The sequence below is a fragment of the Callithrix jacchus genome, chromosome 10, assembly GCF_049354715.1.
Source record: "Callithrix jacchus isolate 240 chromosome 10, calJac240_pri, whole genome shotgun sequence".
NCBI classification, from domain to species: Eukaryota; Metazoa; Chordata; class Mammalia; order Primates; family Cebidae; genus Callithrix; species Callithrix jacchus.
Genome location: NC_133511.1, coordinates 7721382 through 7746562, shown reverse-complemented (window position 1 = coordinate 7746562; position 25181 = coordinate 7721382). Strand labels below are relative to the sequence as shown.

The 25181-nt window shown below is 44.6% G+C and overlaps 1 protein-coding gene across 1 annotated transcript in view; it reads right to left on the bottom strand.

Moving 5' to 3' along the window:
* RAB39A (RAB39A, member RAS oncogene family) overlaps nt 1-14753 on the bottom strand; it is a 36121-nt gene extending 21368 nt beyond the window's left edge. Inside the window, exon 1 of the mRNA XM_002754364.6 lies at nt 14372-14753. Within this exon, the coding sequence (XP_002754410.2) occupies nt 14372-14598 (227 nt within the window). The 5' untranslated portion in view covers nt 14599-14753. The remainder of the gene's footprint in view (nt 1-14371) is intronic.
* Between the last annotated feature and the right edge of the window lie 10428 nt (nt 14754-25181).

The following is a 25181-nucleotide window of genomic DNA, read 5'->3' as shown; positions in this document are numbered from 1 at the left end:
CTGATAATATTCAGAGAACTGGGTTCTTGTGCAAACCATTAATAAACTATAAGGCCTTGGATAAGTAACAGCCTCTATGGACATGACATTATTTAAGAAATGAGGCTGGGTCTTGGTGGCTCATGCCTGTAATCCCAGCACTTTGGGAGACTGAGGCAGGAGGGTTGCTTGGAGCCAAGAGTTCCAGCATAGGCAACAAAACAAGACCCCTTCCCTAACGAAAAAAAAAATTAGCCCAGGAGTTTCAGGCTGCAGTGAGCTATGGTCACTCTATTGCACTTCAGCCCGAGTGACAGAGCAAGACTCCATCTCAAAAAACAAATAAACCGAAAGACTGCTGTTTTAGATCGTCTCTCTGCTCCTTCCCAGTCCAATGGCTGTAGTACTTACCTATCAAAATGGCCAAAATGGCGACCACGGTGTGGCTGTGCTCTGCAGTGTTCTCATGTGTGCTCTTGTGTCCTTTCCTCTGAACCTTCCTGGATTTTGCTTTCAGTTTACCTCTCACTGTTTTTCCTCTCTTCCAAAAGTCTTCCGCTATACGATAATTATACTTTCTCCTCCACTTTTGATTATCTTTTTAGCATCTACCCATCAGTTCTATCAAATGTCAGTCTTCATTTATTTATTTTGAGATGGAATCTCTCTCTGTTGCCCAGGCTGGAGTACAGTGGCATGATCTTGACTCACTGCAATTCTCCTGCCTCAGCCTCCTGAGTAGCTGGGATTACAGGTGTGTGCCACCACATCCAGCTTCTTTTTTTTATTTTCAGTAGAGATAGAGTTCCACCATGTTGGCCAGGCTGGTGTCCAATTCCTGACCTCAAGTGATCCGCCTGCCTCAGCCTCAGCCTCCCAAAGTGCTGGGATTACAGGTGTGAGCCACTGCGCCTGGCTCAAATCTCAGTCTTAAATTTCCCCTTAAAGCTGGGCATGGTGGCTTACACCTGTAATCCCAGCTTTTGGAAGGGGGAGGCAGGTGGATCTCGAGGTCAGGAGTTGAAGACCAGGCTGGCCAACATAGTGAAAACCCATCACTACTAAAAATACAAAAAAATTAGCCAGGCATGGTGGCAAGTGCCTGTAATCCCATCTACTCAGGAGGCTGAGACAGGAGAATCACTTGAACCCGGGAGGCAGAGGTTGCAGTGAGCCGAGATCACACCACTGCACTCCAGCCTGGGTGAATCCCCGAGACTCTGTCTCGAAAATAAATAAATAAATAAATGAATAAAATGCCCCTTATCTTAATGTCATTAAATTTTGCTTCTCTTAATCCCATAGCCTTTTTATATCTAAGAAATCTAAAATTATGATTGTTTGTCCATTTGCTCCTTTATCCTTCATCCAGATTTACTAGTGATTCTCTTCAGAAGGCTTTGTGCTTAAAACAAGTGCTAATAGTTTATGTGATCTGTGTGTGACATAACATGGCAAGTGGCTCGAAGTCAGACAAGAAGATAAATCTGGCCGGGCGCGGTGGCTCACGCCTGTAATCCCAGCACTTTGGGAGGCCGAGGCGGGTGGATCACGAGGTCAAGAGATCGAGACCATCCTGGTCAACATGGTGAAACCCCGTCTCTACTAAAAATACAAAAATTAGCTGGGCATGGTGGCGCACGCCTGTAATCCCAGCTACTCGGGAGGCTGAGGCAGGAGAATTGCCTGAACCCAGGAGGCGGAGGTTGTGGTGAGCCAAGATTGTGCCATTGCACTCCAGCCTGGGTAACAAGAGCGAAACTCCGTCTCAAAAAAAAAAAAAAAAGAAGATAAATCTTTTAATTTTGAATGAGGGGACAAAAATTAGGGACTCTCAAGCCTTAAATATAGTAATCAAGTATTTAAAAAGGGAGACTTGAGGAAGTCATCCAGGGGCATTAGCAAGACATAGAGAATCACATGAGAGAAGAAACTGCAAGAGGTCCTCAAATAAATTCCTAAAATGCAAGCGACTGCCTACACTTTCTCTTTAAAGTATCAGTTCCTAAAGTGCGTTTTGTAGAACACTAGTATTGCAATGGGACTGTGTAATAGGACTCTGGGTTGGGAAACACTATATCTGCCTTGGGGGTTCACAATGTGTCTTAGTATATTAAAAGTTCTCTGAGAAGTACTCCAATAACCCAGCATTTTCAAAACTATCTGATCAAGAAACCCTTTTCTCGAATTACGTCTATTTATATGACTTTGAAAAATGCCACTGTGAAGAAAAATGATAGGCAATGCCTATAATTTGAGAACATATAATCGTTCCTCGTAACGCCTTCTCTTATAGCTAGGAAGTTCTCAGTACCTACCTAAGAACATAACAGGCCAGGCAGGGTGTGTGAGGTGGTCATGTTTAAAGCAAGCTTCCCTGAATCATATATTATCAGAACTGACTAAAAGTTACTAACGTTTAGAGGCAGAATTTATTAAAATCACAAAGTATAGGCTTTGTAGGAATTTTGCTTTAGAAATAATTAAAATGTTGGGGGGGACGTGGTGGCTCAAGCCTGTAATCCCAGCACTTTGGGAGGCTGAGGTGGACAGATCACTTGGGGTCAGGAGTTTAAGACCATTCAGGCCAACACAGTGAAACCCCAATAGATCCACATGAAGTTCATTTAGAAAAACGTTCTTGTACTAAAATGTTTAAAGCTATTGGATTATGATTTATAAGTTTTATTTTGTAGTTAGCAGCTCTAGGAGAATTTCAGGGACACTGTTGCTGTCCTGTGATTATTGATCCTTTTAAAAATCATTGTATTTGAGAAGTAAAGTAGTAGAAAATCTATGACAAAATAGGGAATTAAAGTAGACAGGATACTAAAAAAAATACAAAAATTCGCCAGGCGCGGTGGCATGCATCCACAGTCCCTGCTACCTGGGAGGCTGAGGTGGGAGAATTGCTTGAACTGGGGGACAGAGGTTGCAGTGACCCAAGACTGTGCCACTGCACTCCAACCTAGGTGACAGAGTGTGACTCGTCTCAAAAAATAAATTAAAGATAATAATAATAATAGGCCAGGCGCGGTGGCTCATGCCTGTAATCCCAGCACTTTGGGAGGCCGAGGGGGGCCTAAGGTCGGGAGTTTGAGACCAACCTGACCAACATGGAGAAACCCTATATCTACTTATAATACAAAAATTCGCCAGGTATGGTGGCACATGCCTGTAATCTCAGCTACTCAGGAGCTTGAGGCAGGAGAAGCACTTGAACTTGGGAGGCAGAGATTGCGGTGAGCCAAGATCGCCCCATTGCACTCCAGCCTGGGCAACAAGAAAAAGACTATGTCACAAAAAAAAAAAAATAAATAATAATAATAATAAAAGTCTTGCTTAAGTTATATCTGATGGTGTTCCCTGGTGTGTGTGTGTACCTCAATATCACTTGAGGGGCTCACCCTTCTTTTCCACTGCTTCAACAGAGCAGGCTAGAGGAAAGCAAATTCCCTCTAAATCACTCAGGGTACAAATAATTGGCTCTTAATATATTAAAATAAAAATTTTTGGACAATTCCCAAAAGTTCCTCTTCAAACCTTTAAATCACATTGCTATGGAAGGTAAATTATCAACAAATTATTGCAGGCGGCTGGGTGTGGTGGCTCGCGTCTGTAATTCCAGCACTGGGAGGTTGAGGCAGGCAGATCATGAGGTCAGGAGTTTGAGACCAGCCTGGCCAACATGGTGAAACCCTGTCTCTACAAAAAAAAAAAAAAAAAAAAAATCACTGCATGCTAAATTGACAGACCATGTCTGGAAATTTCCTCTCTCACAGACTGAGTAAAGCACTTTTCTTCACACAGCAACTTCATTGTGGTGATCCATGGACTCAAAACTGTATCTCTAACTTTTTCTAGCCCTTGTTTTAAAAGTTCAACATGAGGCCAGCGAGTCAGAATAGGCAGTCACTGCTGTGGCATGATGAGAGAAAGTTCTAACACTCATCAGCCACATATCAATACTTCTGCAACATTTCAAGATGACATTTCAAGATGAGTTGTTACCTCTTTTGGTGGTCCTTCTCTTTAAAATATAGATAATCCAGGCAGGTCTCTCATTACGGTATTTTCAACTACTAATAATTTTGTGTGTCTTGGTTGTCCAGCTACTTCTCTCTCTTAAGCTAAGATAGAACATTAAAGAATGGGGCTGGGCTTGGTGGCTCACACCTGTAATCCCAGCACTTTGGTAGGCGGAGGTGAGTGGATTGGTTGAGTTTAGGTGTTTGAGATCAGCCTGGGCAACACAGATCCCACCTCTACCAAAAAAAAAAAAAAAAGGGTGCTGTGTACCTATGGTCCCAGCTACTCAGGAGGCTGAGGCGGGAGAATTGCTTGAGCCAGGGAAGCAGAGGCTGCAGTATGTCAGGGGACAGGGGGAAAGAACATTAAGAAATGGTTTTTTGATTGAGAGGTAAGGGAGAATAAAAGGGGAGGATGAGTCAAGGTTTTACTATCCAGAAACATAAAGAAAGGTAGGAAGGTCCCACATGCCTCAAGAATGAGCTTTACCTGCTTCCCAATTTTGCTTGTGGCTGGCCCAGGCCCTCAGACATTTGGTGTACAACATTTAGTTTACTCCAGGACATATTAATCGCCTTCACAGACTAATGCAACACTGAGGTTGTGGCAATAGACATGCCAAGCCAATTGATTTATTGAAGAAGGAAAGAAAGAAAAATAAGTACAGGTTTTTCAAATGTCTGGCTAGCTTCTAGACTATACTGATTATATAACCACACAAAATATTCTGAATGCTCTGAGTAGACACTGAAAATAATCTTTCTCTCTCTCTCCCTCTTTTTTTTTTTTTATGAGACAGGGTCTCTCTCCTTTGCCCAGGCTGGAGTGCAGTGGCGCAGTCATGGCTCACTGCAGCCTCGACCTTCGTGGTGCAAGTGATACTCCCACCTCAGTCTCCCAAGTAGCTGGGACTACAGGGGCATACCACCATGCCTACCAAATTTTTTGATTTTTTTTGGACAGACGAGGTCTCACTATGTTGCCCAGACTGGTCTCGAACTCCTAGGCTCAAGAGATCCACTTGCTTCAGCCTCCCAAAGTGTTGGGATTACAGGCAGGAGCCACTGTGCCCAAAAATGTTTGGCTACACAGATCATCTCTTCACACACTGCTGCACTTGTTAGAAATGATGGTGTCTCATTCTTATGTACCATTTTCCTCTCAAACATCACAAAATAGACACTTTGGGAGTGACTGCTCATTTCCCTTGTCTGTGAACTTCTCTTTCCAAAAAAGTGGACCTTTACAGATACATTTGCATTATCTGACCCATAATACCTACGCAGTATATTCATGTTATAATACATTTGTATTATACATATGTGTAACTCAGTAACCTGACTGGAGGGGAGCTGATTCACTGGCTAATTAAGTAGTCAATTAGATATTTTTTCTTTGAAGAGTTGAATAAGAGGTTCAGGGACTAAGAGTTGGGAGCCAACAGAGTTGGAGAATGGAAATAGACTAGAGGGGAAATCCACAAACTCTTGTTAAAATTTTCCATACTTCCTAGCTGGGCGTGGTGGCAGGCACCTTAATCCCAGCTACTCAGGAGGCTGAGGCAGGAGAATCTCTCGAACCAGGGAGGTGGAGGTTGCAGTGAGCTGAGATCACACCATTGCACTCCAGCCTGGGTGACAGAGTGAGACCCTGTCTCAAAAAAAGAAAAAAAATCTGTACTTCCAAACACCTGGATGTTCAGTGAGCTACTGCTGTCATGAAATCTGTATCATGTATAATTTATTCCCTATTACTTAACGTAATTTGGGTCTGGTGCAGTGGTTCATGCCTGTAATCCCAACACTTTGGGAGGCCAAGGAGGGAGGATCACGTGAAGCAAGAAGTTCAAGACCAGCCTGGGCAACATAGCGAGACCTTGTCTCTAAAAAATTTTTTTAAACTTTAGCTGGGCGCCATAGCATGTGCTTGTAGTCCTAGCTACTCAGGAAACTAAAGTAAGAGGATCACTGGAGCCCAAGAGTTTGGGCCACAGAGAGCTACGATGGTGCCACTGCACTTCAGCCTGGGCCACAGAGCCAAATTCTGTCTCTAAAAAATAAATAAATAAATAAATTTGGCTAGATTTCTGCTACTTACAACACAATCTAAACTAAGACATTATATTACCTGATAATACAAGTATAGCTTACCTTTCTATTAATAACTTGGAACTACAGTAGACTGCAGCGATTATGGTAATCTCTGCTCTGTTCCCTGTGCAATTATGAACTCACCAATCATGTTACTTTCTCTTTTGAGATGAAGTCTCATTCTGTCACCCAGGCTGCAGTGTAGTGGTGCAGTCTCGGCTCACTGCAACCTTGCAACCTCCACCTTCTGGGTTCAAGGAATTCACCTGCCTCAGCCTCCCAAGTAGATGGGATTACAGGTGTGCACCACCACGTCCAGTTAATTTTTTTTGGTATTTTTAGAGACAGGGTTTCACCATGTTGGCCAGGCTGGTACCAACTGTTTTCTACTGAAGGAACAAAAAATCATTTTCTGTTGAAGGCCATGAACCACACAGTGAGGGAGCTGAGAATCAAATGAGGGCCTTTTTAGAAACAAACAAAACCAAAATCTGCTAATTTAGTTTAGAGATTTTAAAAAGACTCTTAAGAAGAAATTTAAAATGTTGACATTGCTTGCTTTTGAAATTAAGATCAGAGGACACAGATTAAACCACTTTGAACATTAACTTTATGTGGACGTTCTGAAGAGGCAGAAGAGAAAACAGACACATGAGGGAGCCAGTGGGATGTGGGAAGATAGGCTGAGAGGAAATGGAAGAGTAAGGGACATATTAAAATAAAAATGAGGGGGAGAAAATGAGGATGAGAGTAAACTATGATTATGGATAGACAAAGGAAGGGGGTAAAGAATAAAAATAAGCTGGAGGAGAGCTAATGTCAGAGGCATTCAAACCAGAGCAACTCCATTTTGAGCAAGGGCTAGGAAAATGAGGCCGCAGCTGGGTGATGTGGCTCACTCCTGTAATCCCAGCACTTTGGGAGGCTGAGGTGGGTGGATCACTTGAGATCAGGAATTCGAGACCAGCCTGGCCACCATGGTGAAACCCTGTCTCTATTAAAAATACAAAAATTGGCCGGGCGCAGTGGGTTACCCCTATAATCCCAGCACTTTGGGAGGCCGAGGCAAGTGGATCACGAGGTCAAGAGATCAAGACCATCCTGGTGAACACGGTGAAACCCCGTCTCTACTAAAAATACAAAAAGTTAGCTGGGCATGGTGGCACATACCTGTAGTCCCAGCTACTCAGGAGGCTGAGGCAGGAGAATCACTTGAATCCGGTAGGTAGAGGTTGCAGTGAACCAGGATTATGCCACTGCACTCCAGCCTGGGTGACAGAGTGAGACTCAGTCTCAAAAAAAAAGGCCAGGACTTGCTAAGGTGCATTCTCAGAAAGTTAGGCATTCCTAATCAGTAGATATTTACAGTTAAGGGAACAAATTAATGTTTACTAAACAGACCCAGATTGTGAATGTCCAGATATTCCAATACCTGGAGAACAAAGGCATTCCTAATTTTGCTATAAAGATAATAATATCGCCGGGCGCCATGGCTCACGCCTGTAATCCCAGCACTTTGGGAGGCCGAGGCAGGTAGATCACGAGGTCAAGAGATCGAGACCATCCTGGCCAACATGGTGAAACCCTGTCTCTACTAAAAGTACAAAAAAATTAGCTGGGCACGGTGGCGCACCTGTAATCCCAGCTACTCGGGAGGCTGAGGCAGGAGAATTGCCTGAACCCAGGAGGCGGAGGTTGCGGTGAGCCGAGATCGCGCCACTGCACTCCAGCCAGGAGCCTGGGGAAGAGCAAGAGTCTGTCTCAAACAAACAAACAAACAAACAAACAAAATATCCATTCTTGCAAAATATAGTAAGTGAGAAAATGAATCGTTGATCACAAATGGTTGTAGCAGAGCACATCTCCCTCCCCATGTGTGTACACAAGCATTGTACCCAGGGCGGATGCGTTCCTCCTCCTACTTCCAGGAACATCCTTCTCCGTCTGCATAGTAGCTGTTCTTTCACCACTGTACTTTCTCAATACACTTGCTTTTACTTTGCACTGCGGACTCGCCCTGAATTATTTCTTGCGTGAGATCCAAGAACCCTCTCTTTGGGTCTAGATCGGGACCCCTTTCCTCTAACAGTAAGACACTTACTGAGGAGAGAGATACATAGGGGAAGACGAGCTAAGGGAAAAAACATGGAGAGGCAAGCAGAGGCCTAGTAGATTCAGTGGTAAGGGGCCACGCCCAGATTTTGTGGGGGAAGGGGAGGGGAGAGGAGGGAGGCAAATCTCATATAGCACTTACTGCTTACAGCCCTTAACAAAGTTAATTACTTGATTAAGTTTGCCTGCAGGTCTTCCATTGCTACAAACCTCAAGTATTTAGTGGTTCTGCTCAAGTATGACTAAGGCAACTCATCAAGGGAGCTATTCCCAAATTATACTCCTTAGAACACAAGTTATCACACATTTTTCTTTTTCTTGTTTTTAGAGACAGAGTCTAGCTCTGTCACCCAGGCTGGAGTGCGGTGACATGATCATTGCTCACTGAAGCCTTGACCTCCTGGGCTCAAGCTATTCTCCTGCTTCAGCCTCCAGAGCAGCTGGGGCTGCAGGTGCACGCCACCATGCCCAGCTAATTAAAACAATTTTTTTTTCGTTAGAGACAAGAGTCTTGATATGTTGTCTAGGCTGGTCTTGAATTCCTGGCCTCAAGTGATCCTCTTACCTCAGCTTCCCAAAGTGCTGGGATTACAGACGTGAGTCACTGTTCCCAACCCAGATTTTCGCATTTTAAAAATAGCCCCCAAAATAAATTGGGAAAATACTAGGTTAATCAAAGTTAAGCGGATTTCTTTGCTGCAATACTTGTTAGAGCCTTTGACATGAATTTTTAGGAGAGTGCCATATGGAAGACAGGGATTTCCAAACTTATTTGATCAGAGAATGCATCTTTTAAGAAGAATCACAGGTCAGGCACAGTGGTTCATGCCTGTAATCCCGGCACTTTGGGAGAGCAGGTGGATCTCTTCGGGCAGGAGTTCAAGACCAGCCTGGCCAACATGGCGAAACCCCTGTCTCTACTAAAAATACAAAAATGGGCCAGGTGTGGTGGCGTGTGCCTGTGGTCCTAGCTACTCAGGAAGGAGGCTGAGGCAGGAGAATCACTCAAATCCGGAAGGCGGAGGTTGCAGTGAGCTGAGATCATGCTACTGCACTCCAGCCCAGGCAAAAGACCAAGACTCTCTCTCTCTCTCTCTCTCTCTATATATATATATACGTACACACACACACACACACACACACACACACACACACATATATTCTTTATATATATATAACCACAAGAATGAGCATTCTGCTGAGCACTCCTTGAGAGCACTGCACGAGGAGGACATTAATACCCCAAAGGTCAGGCAACATCTGATAAAAGGCCAAACCTGGCTCGAAGCCTAGAGTTTCCCTATGCTATAGCTAACATTGCTATTTATTTATCTCATATTATATTCATATAACTTTAAACACTTTTATGGGAAAAGTTCAAAATTTCTATTCTTACATTTAATGCTCTCTGGACACATAGCTCTTCCAATATATTTATCTTTATTAATACTGTATTAAACAATATTCTCCTTTCCTTACTGATAAATTAATCCCAGAACTTTGGAAGGCTGAGGCAGGTAGATTACATGAGCCCAGGAGATCAAGACCAGCCTGGCCAACATGGTGAAACTCAGTCACTACTAAAAATACAAAAATTAGCTGGGTGTGATGGCACCACCTGTAGTCCCAGCTACTCAGGAGGCTGAGGCACAATAATTGCTTGAAGCTGGGAGGCATAGGTTGCAATGAGCTGAGATCTCGCCACTGCACCCAGCCTGGATGACAGAGCGAGACTCTGTCTCAAAAAACAAAACAAAAAATTATTATTTTGAAAAGTGGTGATTACTAGCTTCCCCCAACACCCAGAATGCCAAATGCATCTTTCCTACATCCTAGGCACATAGTGGCCTCGTCTGTGTCTCCTTGTAACTACGTTCTCCCGAGTGAATTGAGAGCCGAAAGAATCTATACCATGTTGGCCTCACTTGCTTAAAAGAAACTGCTTGGTTTAGAGCTGCTTTTTCCAAGTCTGCTGAACTGAGACACAGTGTGCTTATAGCCCAGCTTTGTTCACGTAGATGATGGCACCGTCCTAGCCATGGCAGAAGATTAAGAGGGAAGGTACCTGCATGATGACCTGGTGCAGAACCACTCCACCAACTTAGACCACTCTCTACACAAGCGAGAAATAAACTTCCATCTTCAATGAAGGCACTGTAATTCTAAATGTCCTTAATATACAAATCTAATACAGTGTTAATAATAATGTACCATTTGAGTGTTATATTAATTTACAGTTATGCTCACATATACATTATTTTTCTGAACCTTTTTCACTTTGATTTCGTTCCTTTTTATTTCAGGCAAGCAGTTGTCCTCTATTAGCATGTTAGTCTGAACACTGAAAACTAAGGCTGGCCAGGCACAGAGGCTCAGGCTTGTAATGCCAGCACTTTGGAAGGCCAAGGTGGGCAGATCGATTGAGCCTAGGAGTTTCAGACTAACCTGGGCAACAGAGCCAAACCTGTCTCTACAAAAAAAGATACAGAAGTTAGCTGGGCATGGTGGTATATGCCTGCAGTCTCAGCCACTTGGGAGGCTGAGGCAGGAAAATCGCTTGAGCCTGGTAGGTAGAGGTTGCAGTGAGCTGACATTGCGCCACTGCATTCCAGCCTGAGTGACAGACCCTGTTGAAAGAAAGAAAGAAAGATGCCGGGCGCGGTGGCTCTAATCCCAGCACTTTGGGAGGCTGAGGCGGGTGGATCACGAGGTCAAGAGATCGAGACCATCCTGGTCAACATGGTGAAACCCCGTCTCTACTAAAAATACAAAAAATTAGCTGGGCATGGTGGCGCGTGCCTGTAGTCCCAGCTACTCAGGAGGCTGAGGCAGGAGAATTGCCTGAACCCAGGAGGCGGAGGTTGCGGTGAGCCGAGATTGCGCCATTGCACTCCAGCCTGGGTAACAAGAGCGAAACTCTGTCTCAAAAAAAAAAAAAAAGAAAGAAAGACAAGAGAGAAGGCTAATCATGATCGTGATGGTCAACTCCGTGTCCTATTGTTCTGTAATACATTTATTTATGCTTTCAAGCTGCCTCATGAGCTGTCTAAAGTAGGTTCCTTTTTGTCGATTTATGTCCAATCACCACTAAACCTTCAAATATGGTATTTCCCACAAATTCTTCATAGTAAGGTTGACTAATGGCAGGAATACATCTTCATGACCTACAATACCTTTCTATGAAATAAAATACGCAAGGATACCTATTATTCAAAATAAGTATCCCTACTTTCTTGAGGAAAGATACAGAATGATTTAACAGTAATTGTTTTACATGTCATTTTATGGTGAACCATTCTGGTAAATGAGAGAAAAGCAATTATTTGGAGGTAGCTACTGAAATATGTATGTATTTACAAATATAACTTTGGTAAAGAGCCAAACAAAATAAAGTATGACTCATTGTCAGTAAACATTCCCTCAAAGTCCTTGCATTATAACGCGAGAGTTACTGTTTGGTTTTAATAATGTATATAAAATGAATGACTATTTACATTCTTCTTCAAGGCATTAAAAACAATCAGCCAGGTAACAGAAAGGTCTTTAAAGTTTAATACATTAATTATCCTTTATTTTCTTGTAAGTATGTTGAGCTACTTTTAAGAAAATAATTAAATACAATAAAATTTTATTAACCATGTTTCTTTTTTTTTTTTGAGATGGAGTTTCGCTCTTGTTACCCAGGCTGGAGTGCAATGGCACGATCTTGGCTCACTGCAACCTCTGCCTCCTGGGTTCAAGCAATTCTCCTGCCTCAGCCTCCCGAGTAGCTGGGACTACAGGCGGGCACCGCCATGCCCAGCTAATTTTTGTATTTTTAGTAGAGACGGGGTTTCACCATGTTGACCAGGATGGTCTCCATCTCTTGACGTCGTGATCCACCCGCCTCAGCCTCCCAAAGTACTGGGATTTATAGGCGTGAGCCACCGCACCTGGCCTAACCATGTTTCTTATAGTTGCAACTCAAAGTAGCTGTTAGAAGTTTAAGACATAAAGATTTTTATCGTACTCACTTTAGAGAGTGGGTCAAGACCTATTGGCAAATGCTTTTCTTCTGACCCTCAAGTATCTTAAAATTTACCTTTTGTAAATTTTAAAATTTACAAAAATTTTGTAAAAGATCTCATGTGAAGGAATTTGCAATTAACATTAGAATGGTAAAACCGGAAGGAATGTTAGAGATCATAATGACTCTCATTTTACAGATAAGAAATCCAAAATTTGGCAGGGCGTGGTAGTTCATGCCTATAATCCCAGCACTTTGGGAGGCCAAAGTGGGTGGATCACCTCAGGTCAGGAGTTCAAAACCACCTTGACCAACAAGTGAAACGCTGACTCTGAAAAAAAAAAGAAAAAAAGAAATCAAAAGTTTGAAAAATTATTTTAATTATAGGAGGCTTCTTGGCTAGGTGTGATGGCTCATGCCTGTAATCCCAGCACTTTGGGAGGTTGAGGTGGGCAGATTGCCTGGGGCTCAGGAGTTCGAGACCAGCCTGGACAACAGCGGTGAAACCCTGTCTCTACTAAAATACAAAGAATTAGTTGGGTGTGGTGGCGTGTACCTGTAATCCCAGCTACTTGGGAGGCTGAGGCAGGAGAATTGCTTGAACCGGGGAGGCAGAGGTTAAGCCATGGCACTCCAGCCTGGGCGCCAGAGCGAGACTCCATCACCAAATAATAACGATAAATAAATAAATAAAAATAAAGGAAGCTTCTTGAAAAGTAAAAACATTTTTCAGGGAATCCTAAATGTTGTACAAATCCAATCGATAATCTTTTAACACCTCTCTGAAGGGCTGGCCTTACCCTCTTTCCACTTCACACACAGGAAAACTAAGGTATAAGCCAGCTAAGCAGTTCACTCATTATCTCTATGAATCAGCATCATTGCTGGGAACGGAAGCCAAAACTTTGAATGTTGGACCATTCTCACAGATGTAGGCTGATCTCATTGGCAGTGATGCTGGCTGGGGGAGAGGGGAAGCCATGTTTGGGAAGTCCCCTCATGGAACACTGCATTTCACAAGCAGAGTACTTGCTGACTAACGCAAAATGCTTCCCTAAATGAGTTCCAATGGATAATGCAGTCTTTAAGAAACAGAACAGTGCAATGTATCATTTTCACCATCTTCCTCTCAAACCAAGTGCCTTTGAATCGTAGACATTTAAAATGTGCCTTAAACCTGCTTCATCTCAAATACTCAGGAAATGCATATAATTTTATTTACTTTTTATTTATACCAGTCGTCTTTGTGAAACCCTTCATGTCCCCAGTGAATATTTAGGAGGAGTCTATTAATTTGGATCCCTCCTTCTCTCTTTATAAATATTATCACCCTGGAACATTAAGTATTGATCATAAATAAGCAAAATAAAAGTTCCTGGCAAATCTCAATATATCTCTTTTTCCCACCAAACATGACAAACTTCTAAAGACAACTCAACCCTTCACACACACACACACACACACACACACACACCCTCAGCTGTGCCGGCGTCCCTGATGTTGTATCTAGTTTACCTACAAGACCCATTCCCACGGGTCATGACCCATTATTTCTGATGACCACATTGAGTGCTGTGAGGTGCCCAAACCATTACCGCATCCGCCTCCCTGTGAACCATGCCCAGTGAGCTCATGCGGGAACCTGGGTTGGAGCGCTCCTCGCTGTGCAGCTAAAGGATCCATCACGAATCTGGGAACCCTCCCTCGCGGTTCTCCCGGGCCACACAGCGTGGGAGCCGCTGGGTTAGGGCAGGAAAAGGGGCGCCTGCTTGGTGGTGGGGTCAGGCTGTGCGCAGCCAGGGAAGCCGAGTTTGGGGAGAAGGCAGCGGGGGAGCCGAAGGGGACCAAAATACCCACAGGGGCCGAAAGAGTTGGGGAAGAGGGGGCTGCGAGGACGACCCCGGTTCAGGCGGGAAAGGAAAGACGGAAAGGGGGCGCAGGAAATGGGCGCCAAAGAAAGAAGTGAGAAATTGCGGAGGAGGAAGTCGTCCCTGGAAGAGGAGGGGCAAAGGGGAAGCGAGAATGGAGTGTTTGCACTTTGGAGAGGGAAGGGCCAGAGCCACTCCCGACCAGGCCGGCGGGGCGAGCGCCTGGGAAGGGGCGTCCCGGTGGGCCGAGAGGGCGGCGCGGTGCCCGCGGTCCCCGGGGTCCCTACCTGAACCGCTCCTGTCCCGCCGTGTCCCAGAGCTGCAGCTTGATCCTCTTGCCCGGCTCGATCTCCAGCAGGCGGGAGAAGAAGTCCACGCCGACGGTGGGGTCGCAGGCGGGGGAGCGCAGCCCGGGGAAGCGGCCCTGGGTGAAGCGGTGAAGGAGGCAGGACTTGCCCACGGTGGAGTCCCCGATCACGATGAGGCGGAACTGGTAGATCCAGATGGTCTCCATCGCTCACGTGCCCCGCTGGCTCCCGGGCCGCCCCACCCGCGGGGTAAGTTCGGCGGCGGGAACTGTCCCTTCAGCACCTCGCGGGAGCCCGCCCGCCGCCTTCCAGCATATTCCTGCGGCTGCGGCTGCGGCCGCCGCCTGGTGCCCGCCCTCTCGGGAGAGAGAGGCGGGGCCCGGCCCAGCTAGGGGCGGGGCCTCGGGACGGGGGCGGGGCGGGGGCGCGTGGGAGGGGGAAGTAGGCTTTTCTGCCGCGAACCCCCGCCCCTGACCGACTGCAAATCACTATCGCTCAACGCTCACTGGTCGCCGGCCGGAAAGTGGGCGTGGCCAGAAGACGTGACACCAGCAACAACCAAGGAAAATGAAGCAAGGTCTGAACTCCCGGAGGGTCAGCCAATGAAAAGTGAGAGTCATTTTCTTATAGGCGTCAGGGCGGGCTCGTCAGATTAGGGCTTTGCTTTTGGAAGTCCCTGAGGCCATAACTTGGGTCATTGCTTTGCTTCCTCCCACTTTTGTTTTTTCTTTTCTTTTTTTCTTTTTGAGGCTGGGTATCGTTCTATCCTCCAGGCTGGAGTGCAGTGGTGCGATCTCGGCTCACTGTAGCCTCAAGCGATCTGCACACCTCAGCCTCCCAAGTAGCTGGGACCACAGGTGTGCGCCACCACACCTGGCTAATTTTTTTCTGGGTTTTTAATGTGTTATTTTAGAGACTTGGTCTCACTATGTTGCTTAGGCTGGTCTTGAACTCATGGGCACAAGCGATCCACCCACTTCAGCCACCTGAGTAGCTGGGACTACAGGCGGGGAACAGCACACCAGGCTAATTTTTTCATTTTTTTGTAGAGATGGGGTTCAGCCTGGTCTTGAACTCCTGACCTCAAGCGCTCCTCCAGGCTCGGCCTCCCAGTGCTAGGATTACAGGCGTGAGCCACCGTACCCTGCTTTCTAGTCTTGATGAGAGCCACCTCCAAGGGGTTTTAAGGTGATGGAGTTTTGGGCAAGACTGAAATACATTTGCAGAACTAGTTCTCGGTGCTTCCAGGAAGGGCTCTGGCTGTTGCTGCATGCTCCCACTGTCTGTTCTTCACCTCTGTGAGTACCACAGAAGACTCAGAAACGCCAACTATCATCACCATACCCTCTCCCTCCAACCCCAGGGACAATCGGAAAAAAAAAAAAAAGGCAGGGAAAATGTTGAGATGCTGATGAAAGTTTCATCTCTCTTTGGTCTCCATATTTTAAGACAGAAAAAAGTGAACAGGTGGTCTCTTAGCTCATGTCTGATCAATGATGTAAGTAAACAAAGCAGAATTTAGGCCGGGCGCGGTGGCTCACACCTGTAATCCCAGCACTCTGGGAGGCCGAGGCGGGTGGATCACGAGGTCAAGAGATCGAGACCATCCTGGTCAACATGGTGAAACCCCGTCTCTACTAAAAATACAAAAAATTAGCGGGGCACGGTGGCGCGTGCCTGTAATCCCAGCTACTCGGGAGGCTGAGGCAGGAGAATTGCCTGAACCCAGGAGGCGGAGGTTGCGGTGAGCCGAGATCACGCCATTGCACTCCAGCCTGGGTAACAAGAGCAAAACTCCGTCTCAAAAAACAACAACAACAACAACAACAAAAAACAAAGCAGAATTTAAATTCTGGCGAGATCTTACTACTTTCTTGTGCCTTTCCTCAAACTGAGTAATAATGATGTCAAGGTTTATCTTAAAAAAAAAAATTTTTTTTTTTTTTTTTTTTTTTTTTTTAAAGATGGGGTTTCACCATGATGGCCAGGCTGGTCTTGAACTACTGACCTTAGGTGATCCACCCACCTCGGCCTCCCAAAGTGCTAGGATTAAGGCGTGAGCCACCGCGCCTGGCTTTTTTTTTTTTTTTTTTTTTTAAGGTTTATCTTTAAAAAGTTAAACAGTTTAAAAGTCTGTGTTTAGGTCGGGCGTGGTGGCTCACTCCTGTAATCCCAGCACTTTGGAAGACCAAGGCAGGCAGATCGCCTGAGATCAGGAGCTTGAGATCAGCCTGACCAACACAGCAAAACCCAGTCTCTACTAAAAATACACAAATTAGCCAGGCATGGTGGTGCATTCCTGTAACCTCAGCTACTTGGGAGGCTGAGGCAGGAGAATCACTTGAACCCGTGAAGCTGAGGCTGCAGTGAGCAGAGATTGCTCCTTTGTACTCCAGCCTGGGCAACAAAAGCAAAACTTTGTCTCAAAAAAAAAAAAAAAAAAAGAGTGTGTGTTTACCAAAATAAAATTTTCAACAATTCCATTTTTTTCTTGTGCTCATCCCAAATTCGGATATTGGTATTCATTCTTATTTCCTTTCCTGTTTTGGAGGAAGAGACCTTGCTGCGTGTAAGCCCCTTCCACTTATCTTTTTGGGGCTTTTTCCCAACAGTTGACTTTTATTTCATACCGTTTATACCTTAAATCTGTCCTTCTCCAATGGTTTCTGCTCCTCAGCCTGTAAACATGCTCAATTATCTGCAATTCTAAAACTAAGCAAAACACCTGTCCGTTACACCTCCCCTTCAGATTGTTGCCTCCTCTGTCATTCTTTTCAAATATCAGACATGACCATCTCTTCTCATGTTTCAATTACCAGTTAGTCTTCAAGGAGGCTTATATACACCTAACATACTCTCTGTGCCTGATATATCATCACTGCTTTGACAAGGCTGTCAGGGACTTCCTGATTATTAAACCCAAGCCCCCACTCCCACCATCCTCACCACCCCAGTGTACTGTCATCGAGCTTTAGTTGTCATTCTCTTTTTTTTGTTTTGAGATGGAATCTCACTCTGTCCCCATCTTGGCTTATGCAACCTCCACCTCCTGGGTTCAATTGATTCTACTGCTTCAGCCTCCTGAGTAGCTGGGACTACAGGCATGTGCCACCACACCCACCTAATCTTTGTATTTTTAGTAGAGACAGGGTTTCACCATGTTGGCCAGACTGATCTCAAACTCCTTGGTGCCCCAAAGTGCTGGGATTAGAGGTGTGAGCCACCGCACATGGCTGTGACTGAATTTTCTGTAAACACAACCTGAATGTCCTTATTCCTTGGCTTCCATAAAAGCATTCTCTCCTAATTTTCTGTTCTTTTTAACCATCTTCAATGACTCCTGTTTCTATGATTCATTTCTTCAATATGGAAGATGTTAAGAGAGCCATCCTTCATCTCTTCCCCATCTCTCCCTTTTTACCTTCTCTTTGGGCTTTTTCTGGCAACCTCATGTACTCCAGTGACTTCGGTTACCCCTGTGCCCATATCATATGTCTTCCCCTAACCTCTGCTCTGTATTCAGGACCCGCATTCCCAACTCCGTCTCTTAGATGTTGGATATCCATTTCAGACTCAACGTATCTCTGTTGGTTAGGATTCTTTGAAAAACAAACAAACAAACAAACTACAGTTAGGATGATATTAAAAGATGAGAGCACTTATCCTAAAGATACAGTGTTTTTATTTTTTATTGCATTTTGGGTTTTGGGGTACATGTGCAGAACATGCAAGATAGTTGCATAGGTACACACATAGCAGTGTGTTTTGCTGCCTTCCTCCCCTTCACCCACATTTGGCATTTCTCCCCAGGCTATCCCTCCCCAGCTCCCCCCCCCCCGCTGTCCCTCCCTTATTCCCCCCAATAGACCCCAGTGTGTAGTACTCCCTTCCCTGTGTCCATGTGTTCTCACAGAATCCACAGGTAGGAATGACGCTGGCATCAGAAAGGTATTTGAACCAGGAAAGAGAAAGCTGCAAGGGACTCAGGCAGTATGTCTCTCTGTCTCTTCCATTTCCACTTTCTTCTAACATCTGCTAATTCTTGACTTTCTTCAGGCCAACTTTCTCTGCTGCTTAGTCCATGTGGAGGACTATAGCTGCTGCAGTTTCCTGTTCGATAGCTAGACTCCACAGACACGTATTTTCATTTCTCTGTAAAGACGACCGAGTTGGCTCAGTTTGGAACAGGTGTTTGTACCAAAGAGATACAGTGGGACAGGCATATGCAGTAGGCCAGTCTGTTTTGATGGGATATATAGAATATTTGTAGTTCTAGAGAAAGGGTGGGTCAATCGCTTCTCTTTGGATCAAAAATATATTTTCTAGAGTGTCAGAAAATGAACTTAGTAGCTTTCTTGCCATGTCTTCTTTTCTTATATTTTATAGGTTGGTTAATGGCTTTTAGTATCTATGCTAGCTCCCTGGACAAGTGAGAGCTTGTGCGGAATATGGGCTGGAGGCTGGGGATTTTTGCTATGTAGAGCAGAGAGATGGAATGGATTAAATGTAGCTGCAGGTAGAGCTAAAGATAATCTCATAGACGGCATCCAAGGCAAAATTAATAAAATGGAAAAGAAAGCTGGCAGGTCAACTGAAGCCTCTTAAAGGGACTGGGTAGAAGGAGCGGAATATAGCTATAATGGCCAGGTGTGGTGGCTCATGCCTGTAATCCTAGAACTTTCAGAGGCTGAGACAGGAAGATCACTTGAGCCCGCGAGTTCGAGATCAGCCTAGGCAACATAGTGAGACCCCCCCGTCTCTATTAAAAAGAAGACCCTTGTTAGTATAATGGTAAAACAAACGAACAAAAAGCAAGAGAAAGAGAAGACATTTAAAAAAAATTTTTTTTAATTAATAAAAAGAAGAAGAAAAATAGGAGGAGAAAGAGGAGGAGGAGGAGGAGGAGGAGGAGGCTGGGTGTGGTGGTTCACACCCATAATGCCAGCACTTTGGGAGGCCAAGGTGGGTGGATCATTTGAGGTCAGGAGTTTGAGACCAGCCTGGCCAATATGGTGAAACCCTGTCTGTACTAAAAGTACAGAAATTAGCCAGGTATGGTGGCACGTGCCTGTAATCCCGGCTACTCAGGAGGCTGAGACAGGGGAATCGCTTGAACCCAGGAGGTGGAGGTCACAGTGAGCCCAGATTGCACTGCTGCACTCCAGCCTGGGTGACAGAACGAGACTCCATCTCAAAAAAAAGAAGAAAATGAAGATGAAGAAGGAGAATGAGAAGGAAAACCAGAAGGAAGGATAAGTATAACCCAATACAATGAAAACCGGGGACTCCAACCCAAAGAAAGTTTTAAATGAGAGGTTTAAGGCCTGGCTTGGTCAGATACCATTAGCCAAGGAAAAAAGCGTGGAATTTTTATAAGGTCCCTGGCCTCAAGAACAATCTAATGAGGATGCTAAGATAGTTCAGACGCCACGTTTGTGGATTAAGGTAGAATATAAGTTTCATCCGTCTTGGGCTCCTTTTTCTCCTTTGCCATATTCTGCCAATCACTAAACATTGCTGCTTTTACATCAGTAATATTTTTCAGATTTGTGACTTTTTATTTATTTTTTCTTTTTCTTTTTTTGTTTATTTACTTTTTTTGAGACAGAGTTTCGCTCTTGTTACCCAGGCTGGAGTGCAATGGCGCGATCTCGGCTCACTGCAACCTCCGCCTCCTGGGTTCAGGCAATTCTCCTGCCTCAGCCTCCCGAGTAGCTGGGATTACAGGCACGTGCCACCATGCCCAGCTAATTTTAGTAGAGACGGGGTTTCACCATGTTGATCAGGATGGTCCCGATCTTTTGACCTCGTGATCCATCTGGCTTGGCCTCCCAAAGTGCTGGGATTACAGGCGTGAGCCACCGCGCCGGCCAATAACCTTATCTTAACTACTTGACTTCATCTGTGAAGACTCTGTTTCCACGTAAATTCACATTCTTTTTCTTTCTTTTTTTTTTTTTTTTTTTTTTTTTTGAGACAGGTTGTCACTCTGTCACCCAGGTTGGAGTGCAATGGCAACCTCCACCTCCTGGGTTCAAGTGATTCTCCTGTCTCAGCCTCCCTAGTAGCTGGGATTACAGCCATGCCCCACCACCCCCAGCTAATTTTTGTAGAGATGGGGATTTGCCATGTTGGCCAGGCTGGTCTCAAACTCCTGACCTCATGTGATCTGCCTGCCTCCGCCTCCAAAAGTGCGGGAATTACAGGCGTCAGCCACCATGCCCAGCCCCAAATAAGGTCACATTCTGACATACTGGAGCTAGAACATCAACATCTTTTTTAGGAGACTCATTTCAACCCATAACAACCTCACATTTAGTTTCCACTTTGCTTCCAGAGTTACTTTGTTAAACATCTTTGATGATTCCTCATTTGCTCTAGAATAAATTCTAAATACCTTATCATGTTATGTCTGACCCGTCATAAGAGGACATCCACAGTCTAGTCAGATGATTCTTCTGGGTGACATGCTTTTCACGCTATACTTTTTCTTTTTATTCATACGATCCCCTCCTCTCCTTATACCCGATTCACTATTCATCTGGTCAGCAAATTTCTATTCATCTTTTAAGGCCCAGTTCAAATATTTTCTGTTTTTAGTCTTTCTGAACCACCTCTACCCCTAAGGAGTATTGTCTTCACCCTCATTTGTTCCTTTGGCAGTTAAGCAACGAGCACGCTGTACTTCTCTGATATTTCATATATCTTCTCTAATATAGCTCATATTGAATTACGGCTATTGGTTTGACTGTCTCTCCTACTAGACTGTAAGTTCCTGAAGGCCAGAAGGACTTATTAATTCATAGTTATTTTCCCGGTATGCATAGCTAGCACATAGTAGGTGTTCTTTTTATTTTTCTATTTTTTTGAGATAGGATCTCACTCTGTCTCCCAGGATGGAGTGCAGGGACACAATCATGGCTTACTGTATCCTCAACTTCTTGGGTTCAAGCAGTCCTTATGTCTCAGCCTCCTGAGTAGCTGGGACCATAGGTGTGCACCACCATGCCTAGCTAATTAATTTTTTTTTGTAGGGAGAGGGTCTCACTATGTTGCCCAGGCTGGTCTCAAATGCCTGGCCTCAAGTGATCCTCCTACCTTAGTTTCCCAAAGTGTTGGGATTATAGGCATGAGCCACCATGCCTGGCCAGTAGATGTTCTTTAAATGCTCATTAAGTTGAAATGAACTATGTTAACCATAGTTGTGTATGACCTTGAATTTTTATATATGTGCCATGTGCACACAATCTCATGAGCTTTACGATGACTCATTTGATGTTATGGTTACTAAAATGTGCCTTTGAATAATACATGCTAGGTATAAATAATTTAATATTTTAATTAAAAATATTATATTTGTGTTTATAAAAGTTTAAGCTTAGGAAATAAGGCGAGGTCATATTTAAGAAAGTTAGTTAAGCTATTAGGAAATTCTGCTTTAGTTTTTTTTTTTTTTTTAAGAAGAAAGTGAAAATGGCTAGGTGTAGTGGCTCATGCTTGTAATCCCAACACTCTGGTGGGCCAAGGCAGAAGGATTGCTTGAGCACAGGAGTTTGAGACCAGCCTGGGCGACATAGTGAGATCCCATCTCCATAAAAATTTTTAAAAGGCTGGGCATGGTGGCTCCTGCCTATAATCCCAGAACTTTGGAAGGCCAAGGTGGGCAGATTACTTGAGGTCAGGAGTTTGAGACCAAGCTTGTCAACATCGTGAAACTCCATCTCTACTAAAAGTAGAGAGATGGTGTGTGGTGGCAGGCACCTGTAATCCCAGCTACTTAGGAGGCTGAGGCAGGAGAATTGCTTGAACCCAAAGGCAGAGATTGTAGTGAGCCAAGATTGTGCCACTGCGCTCCAGCTTCAGCAGCAGAAAGAGACTGTGTCTCAAAAAAACAAATAAAAAAATTAGCCAGACCTGGTAGTGCCATCCCGTAGTCCTTACTACTCAGGAGGTTGAGGCGGATGATACCTGAGCCTGGGAGATTTGAGACTGTAGTGAGCTGTGATTACACAACTGCTCTCCATCCTGGGTGACAGAACAAGACCCTGTCTCAAAGACGAAACCAAAAACAAAATAGACGAAAACAAAAAACATCCCCCAAAGAAGACAGAAACAAAACCAACCAAATAAACGAAAACCCGAAACACTAAAGTGAAACGTGAGAAGCGCTGGAGAGGGGATCTGGCTTCTTTTTGTTGTACGAAACCCTGGACCAGGAGGCAGGAGACCTGGGTTCTGGGCCCAGCATTGCCACTACCTTTGGGAAAATTTTGACACATCACTTACTCTCTCTGGGTCTCTGTTTCCTCATCTGGACACTAAAAAGGTTGAGCTACAACTGAAAGGGTTGAGTGTGTTTTTTCAAAATGGGAGTTGTTTGTTTTGGATACGCTTTCTGAAGGCTAAAGAAAGCCCCCAAACCAAACAAACAACAACAAAAAAAACAAATAAGAAAGGACAATTATAAAATCAATTTGGTGAGTAACCACCAGAATTCAAAAGAAAACATCAGGGTGTGCATCAGACATAATAAATATTGCCGAGACCAGCTCTGTGGTAGAGACCCCAACCCAGGTGGCGCTGAAGGAAGTAAGAAACAGAAACGGGTCAGGCGAGGTGGCTCACGCCTGTAATCCAAGCACTTTGGAGGCCAAGGCGGGCAGATCACCTGAGGTCAGGAGTTCAAGACCAGCCTGACCAACATGGTGAAACCCCGTCTTAAAAAAAAAAAAGAAAAGAAAAAAGAAACAGAAACGAAGATAGAGCGCAAAAGCGGGATCAAAGTGGGACCGTCGGGGTCTGCCAGCATTCCCCAGCTGACAGCCAGAGCAGATTCTGACCCATGTATTTATTCTTTGTGAACAAGTGATTATTTTTAACAAGCAAGTAGTCAGTGTTTCTTCATAGAATACAGATACACTAAACAGGCAGATAGTGCCTGTTCACTACTAAGATAGAAATAAGCTAAAACACAGTCTTTGTGATTCAGCAATGAGACGAGGTCAGATATCCTGTGTTTTGGGAGCTGGTTTAACTAGTGCATGACCGGTATAAACTGCTTACTTATTCTAGCAGTTTCCTGCCTGGGGATGGCTGAGTGTTCCTTGCCGTCGCCTCTCAGGAAACAACATATCCTCCATCACACACACGTCAACACCTTCTCCCAGCAAAATATGTTTCATGGATTTTTTTTTTTTTTTTTTGGTAGAGCTTGCTCCGTTGCCCAGACAGGATTGCAATGGCGCGATCACAGCTCTCTGCAGCCTTGAACTCCTGGGTTCGAGTGATCGTCCCACTTCAACCTCCTAAGTGGCTGGGATCATAGGTGCATGCTGCTGAACCTAGCTTATTATTATTATTTTTTAATAGAGATGGGGGTCTCTGTTGTGCAGACTAGTCTCAAACTCCTGGGTTCAAGCGATTCTCCTGCCTCAGCCTCTCACAGTCCTGGGATTACAGAACATAAGCCACTTCATCTGGCTTGTTTCATAAAATTTTTTTTCATTACTATGTGTGTAGGTGTGCATGTGTGTGTATGTATGTACACATGTGTGTGCCAGGTCAAGATATAAAATGTATTTGTTTTGGATAAAAGTAAACAAATTTCAGAGCCTAGTGAGCTAGATGATGTCTAATGCATCTTCTGGTTCTAAGATTCTCCTAAAATGCTCAGAAGTTCTCCATGTGCTCTGTGATTGCTGACGCTCATTATCTCTTCAGTCTCATCTTCTGCCTTCCCCTTAGTGTCTCCTCAGTAACCATGCTGGCTTCCTTGACAGTCCTCAAGCATCTAAGAAGGCTGCCACCTCTGAGCCTTTGCACTTGCTCTTCCTCTAGAGCAGCTCCTCCCCATCATCTTTACATGGCTTGCTCCCTTACCTTATTCACCCTGCACTCCAATATCTCCATGAAGCCTTCCCTTCTTACTCTATGTAAAATTGCACCTTCATGGCCGGGCACGGCTGCTCATGCCTGTAATCCCAGCACTTTGGGAGGCCAAGGTGGGTGGATCACCTGAGGTCAGGAGTTTTAGACCAGCCTGGCCAACGTAGTGAAACCCTGTCTCTCCTAAAAATACAAAATTAGCTGGGCGTGGTGGCATCCACCTGTAGTCTCAGCTACTTGGGAGGCTGAGGCAGGAGAATTGTTTGAATCCGGGAGGCAGAGATGGCAGTGAACCAAGGTTGCATCGCTGGACTCCAGCCTGAGGGACAGAGCGAGACTCTGTATCAAAAAAAAAAAAAAAAAAATTGCACCTTCATGCGCTTCTATGCTCTATTTTTTCTCCTTAGCACTTAATCATCATGTACCGTAATATGTATCTTACTTATTAATTTTGTTTATTGTCTACCTCTGCCAAGATACTGTGAGCTCCATGAGTGTAATTTTTATTTGGGTTTTATTTGTTTTATTCACAAACGTATCCACCTGGACTATAGTAGACACTCAATAAATATTTGTTGAAAATAAATTTAAAGTCTCCATAAGTTTCCTTCTAGAAGACAAAATCAGGATAACTGACCTTTAAATAAAAAAGACGATTTTATTTCAGACATGAAGTTTGAAGATTTTGGATAAGAATTAAAAAAAAAATTAGGCTGGGGGCAGTGGCTCAGGCCTGTAACTCCAGCACTTTAGGAGGCTGAGGCAGGCAGATCATTTGAAGCCAAGAGTTCAGGACCAGCCTGGCCAACATGACAAAACCCCATCTCTACTAAAAATACAAAAATTAGCCAGGCATGGTTACACGCAGCTACTTGGGAGGCTGAGGCACGAAAGTCACTTGAAT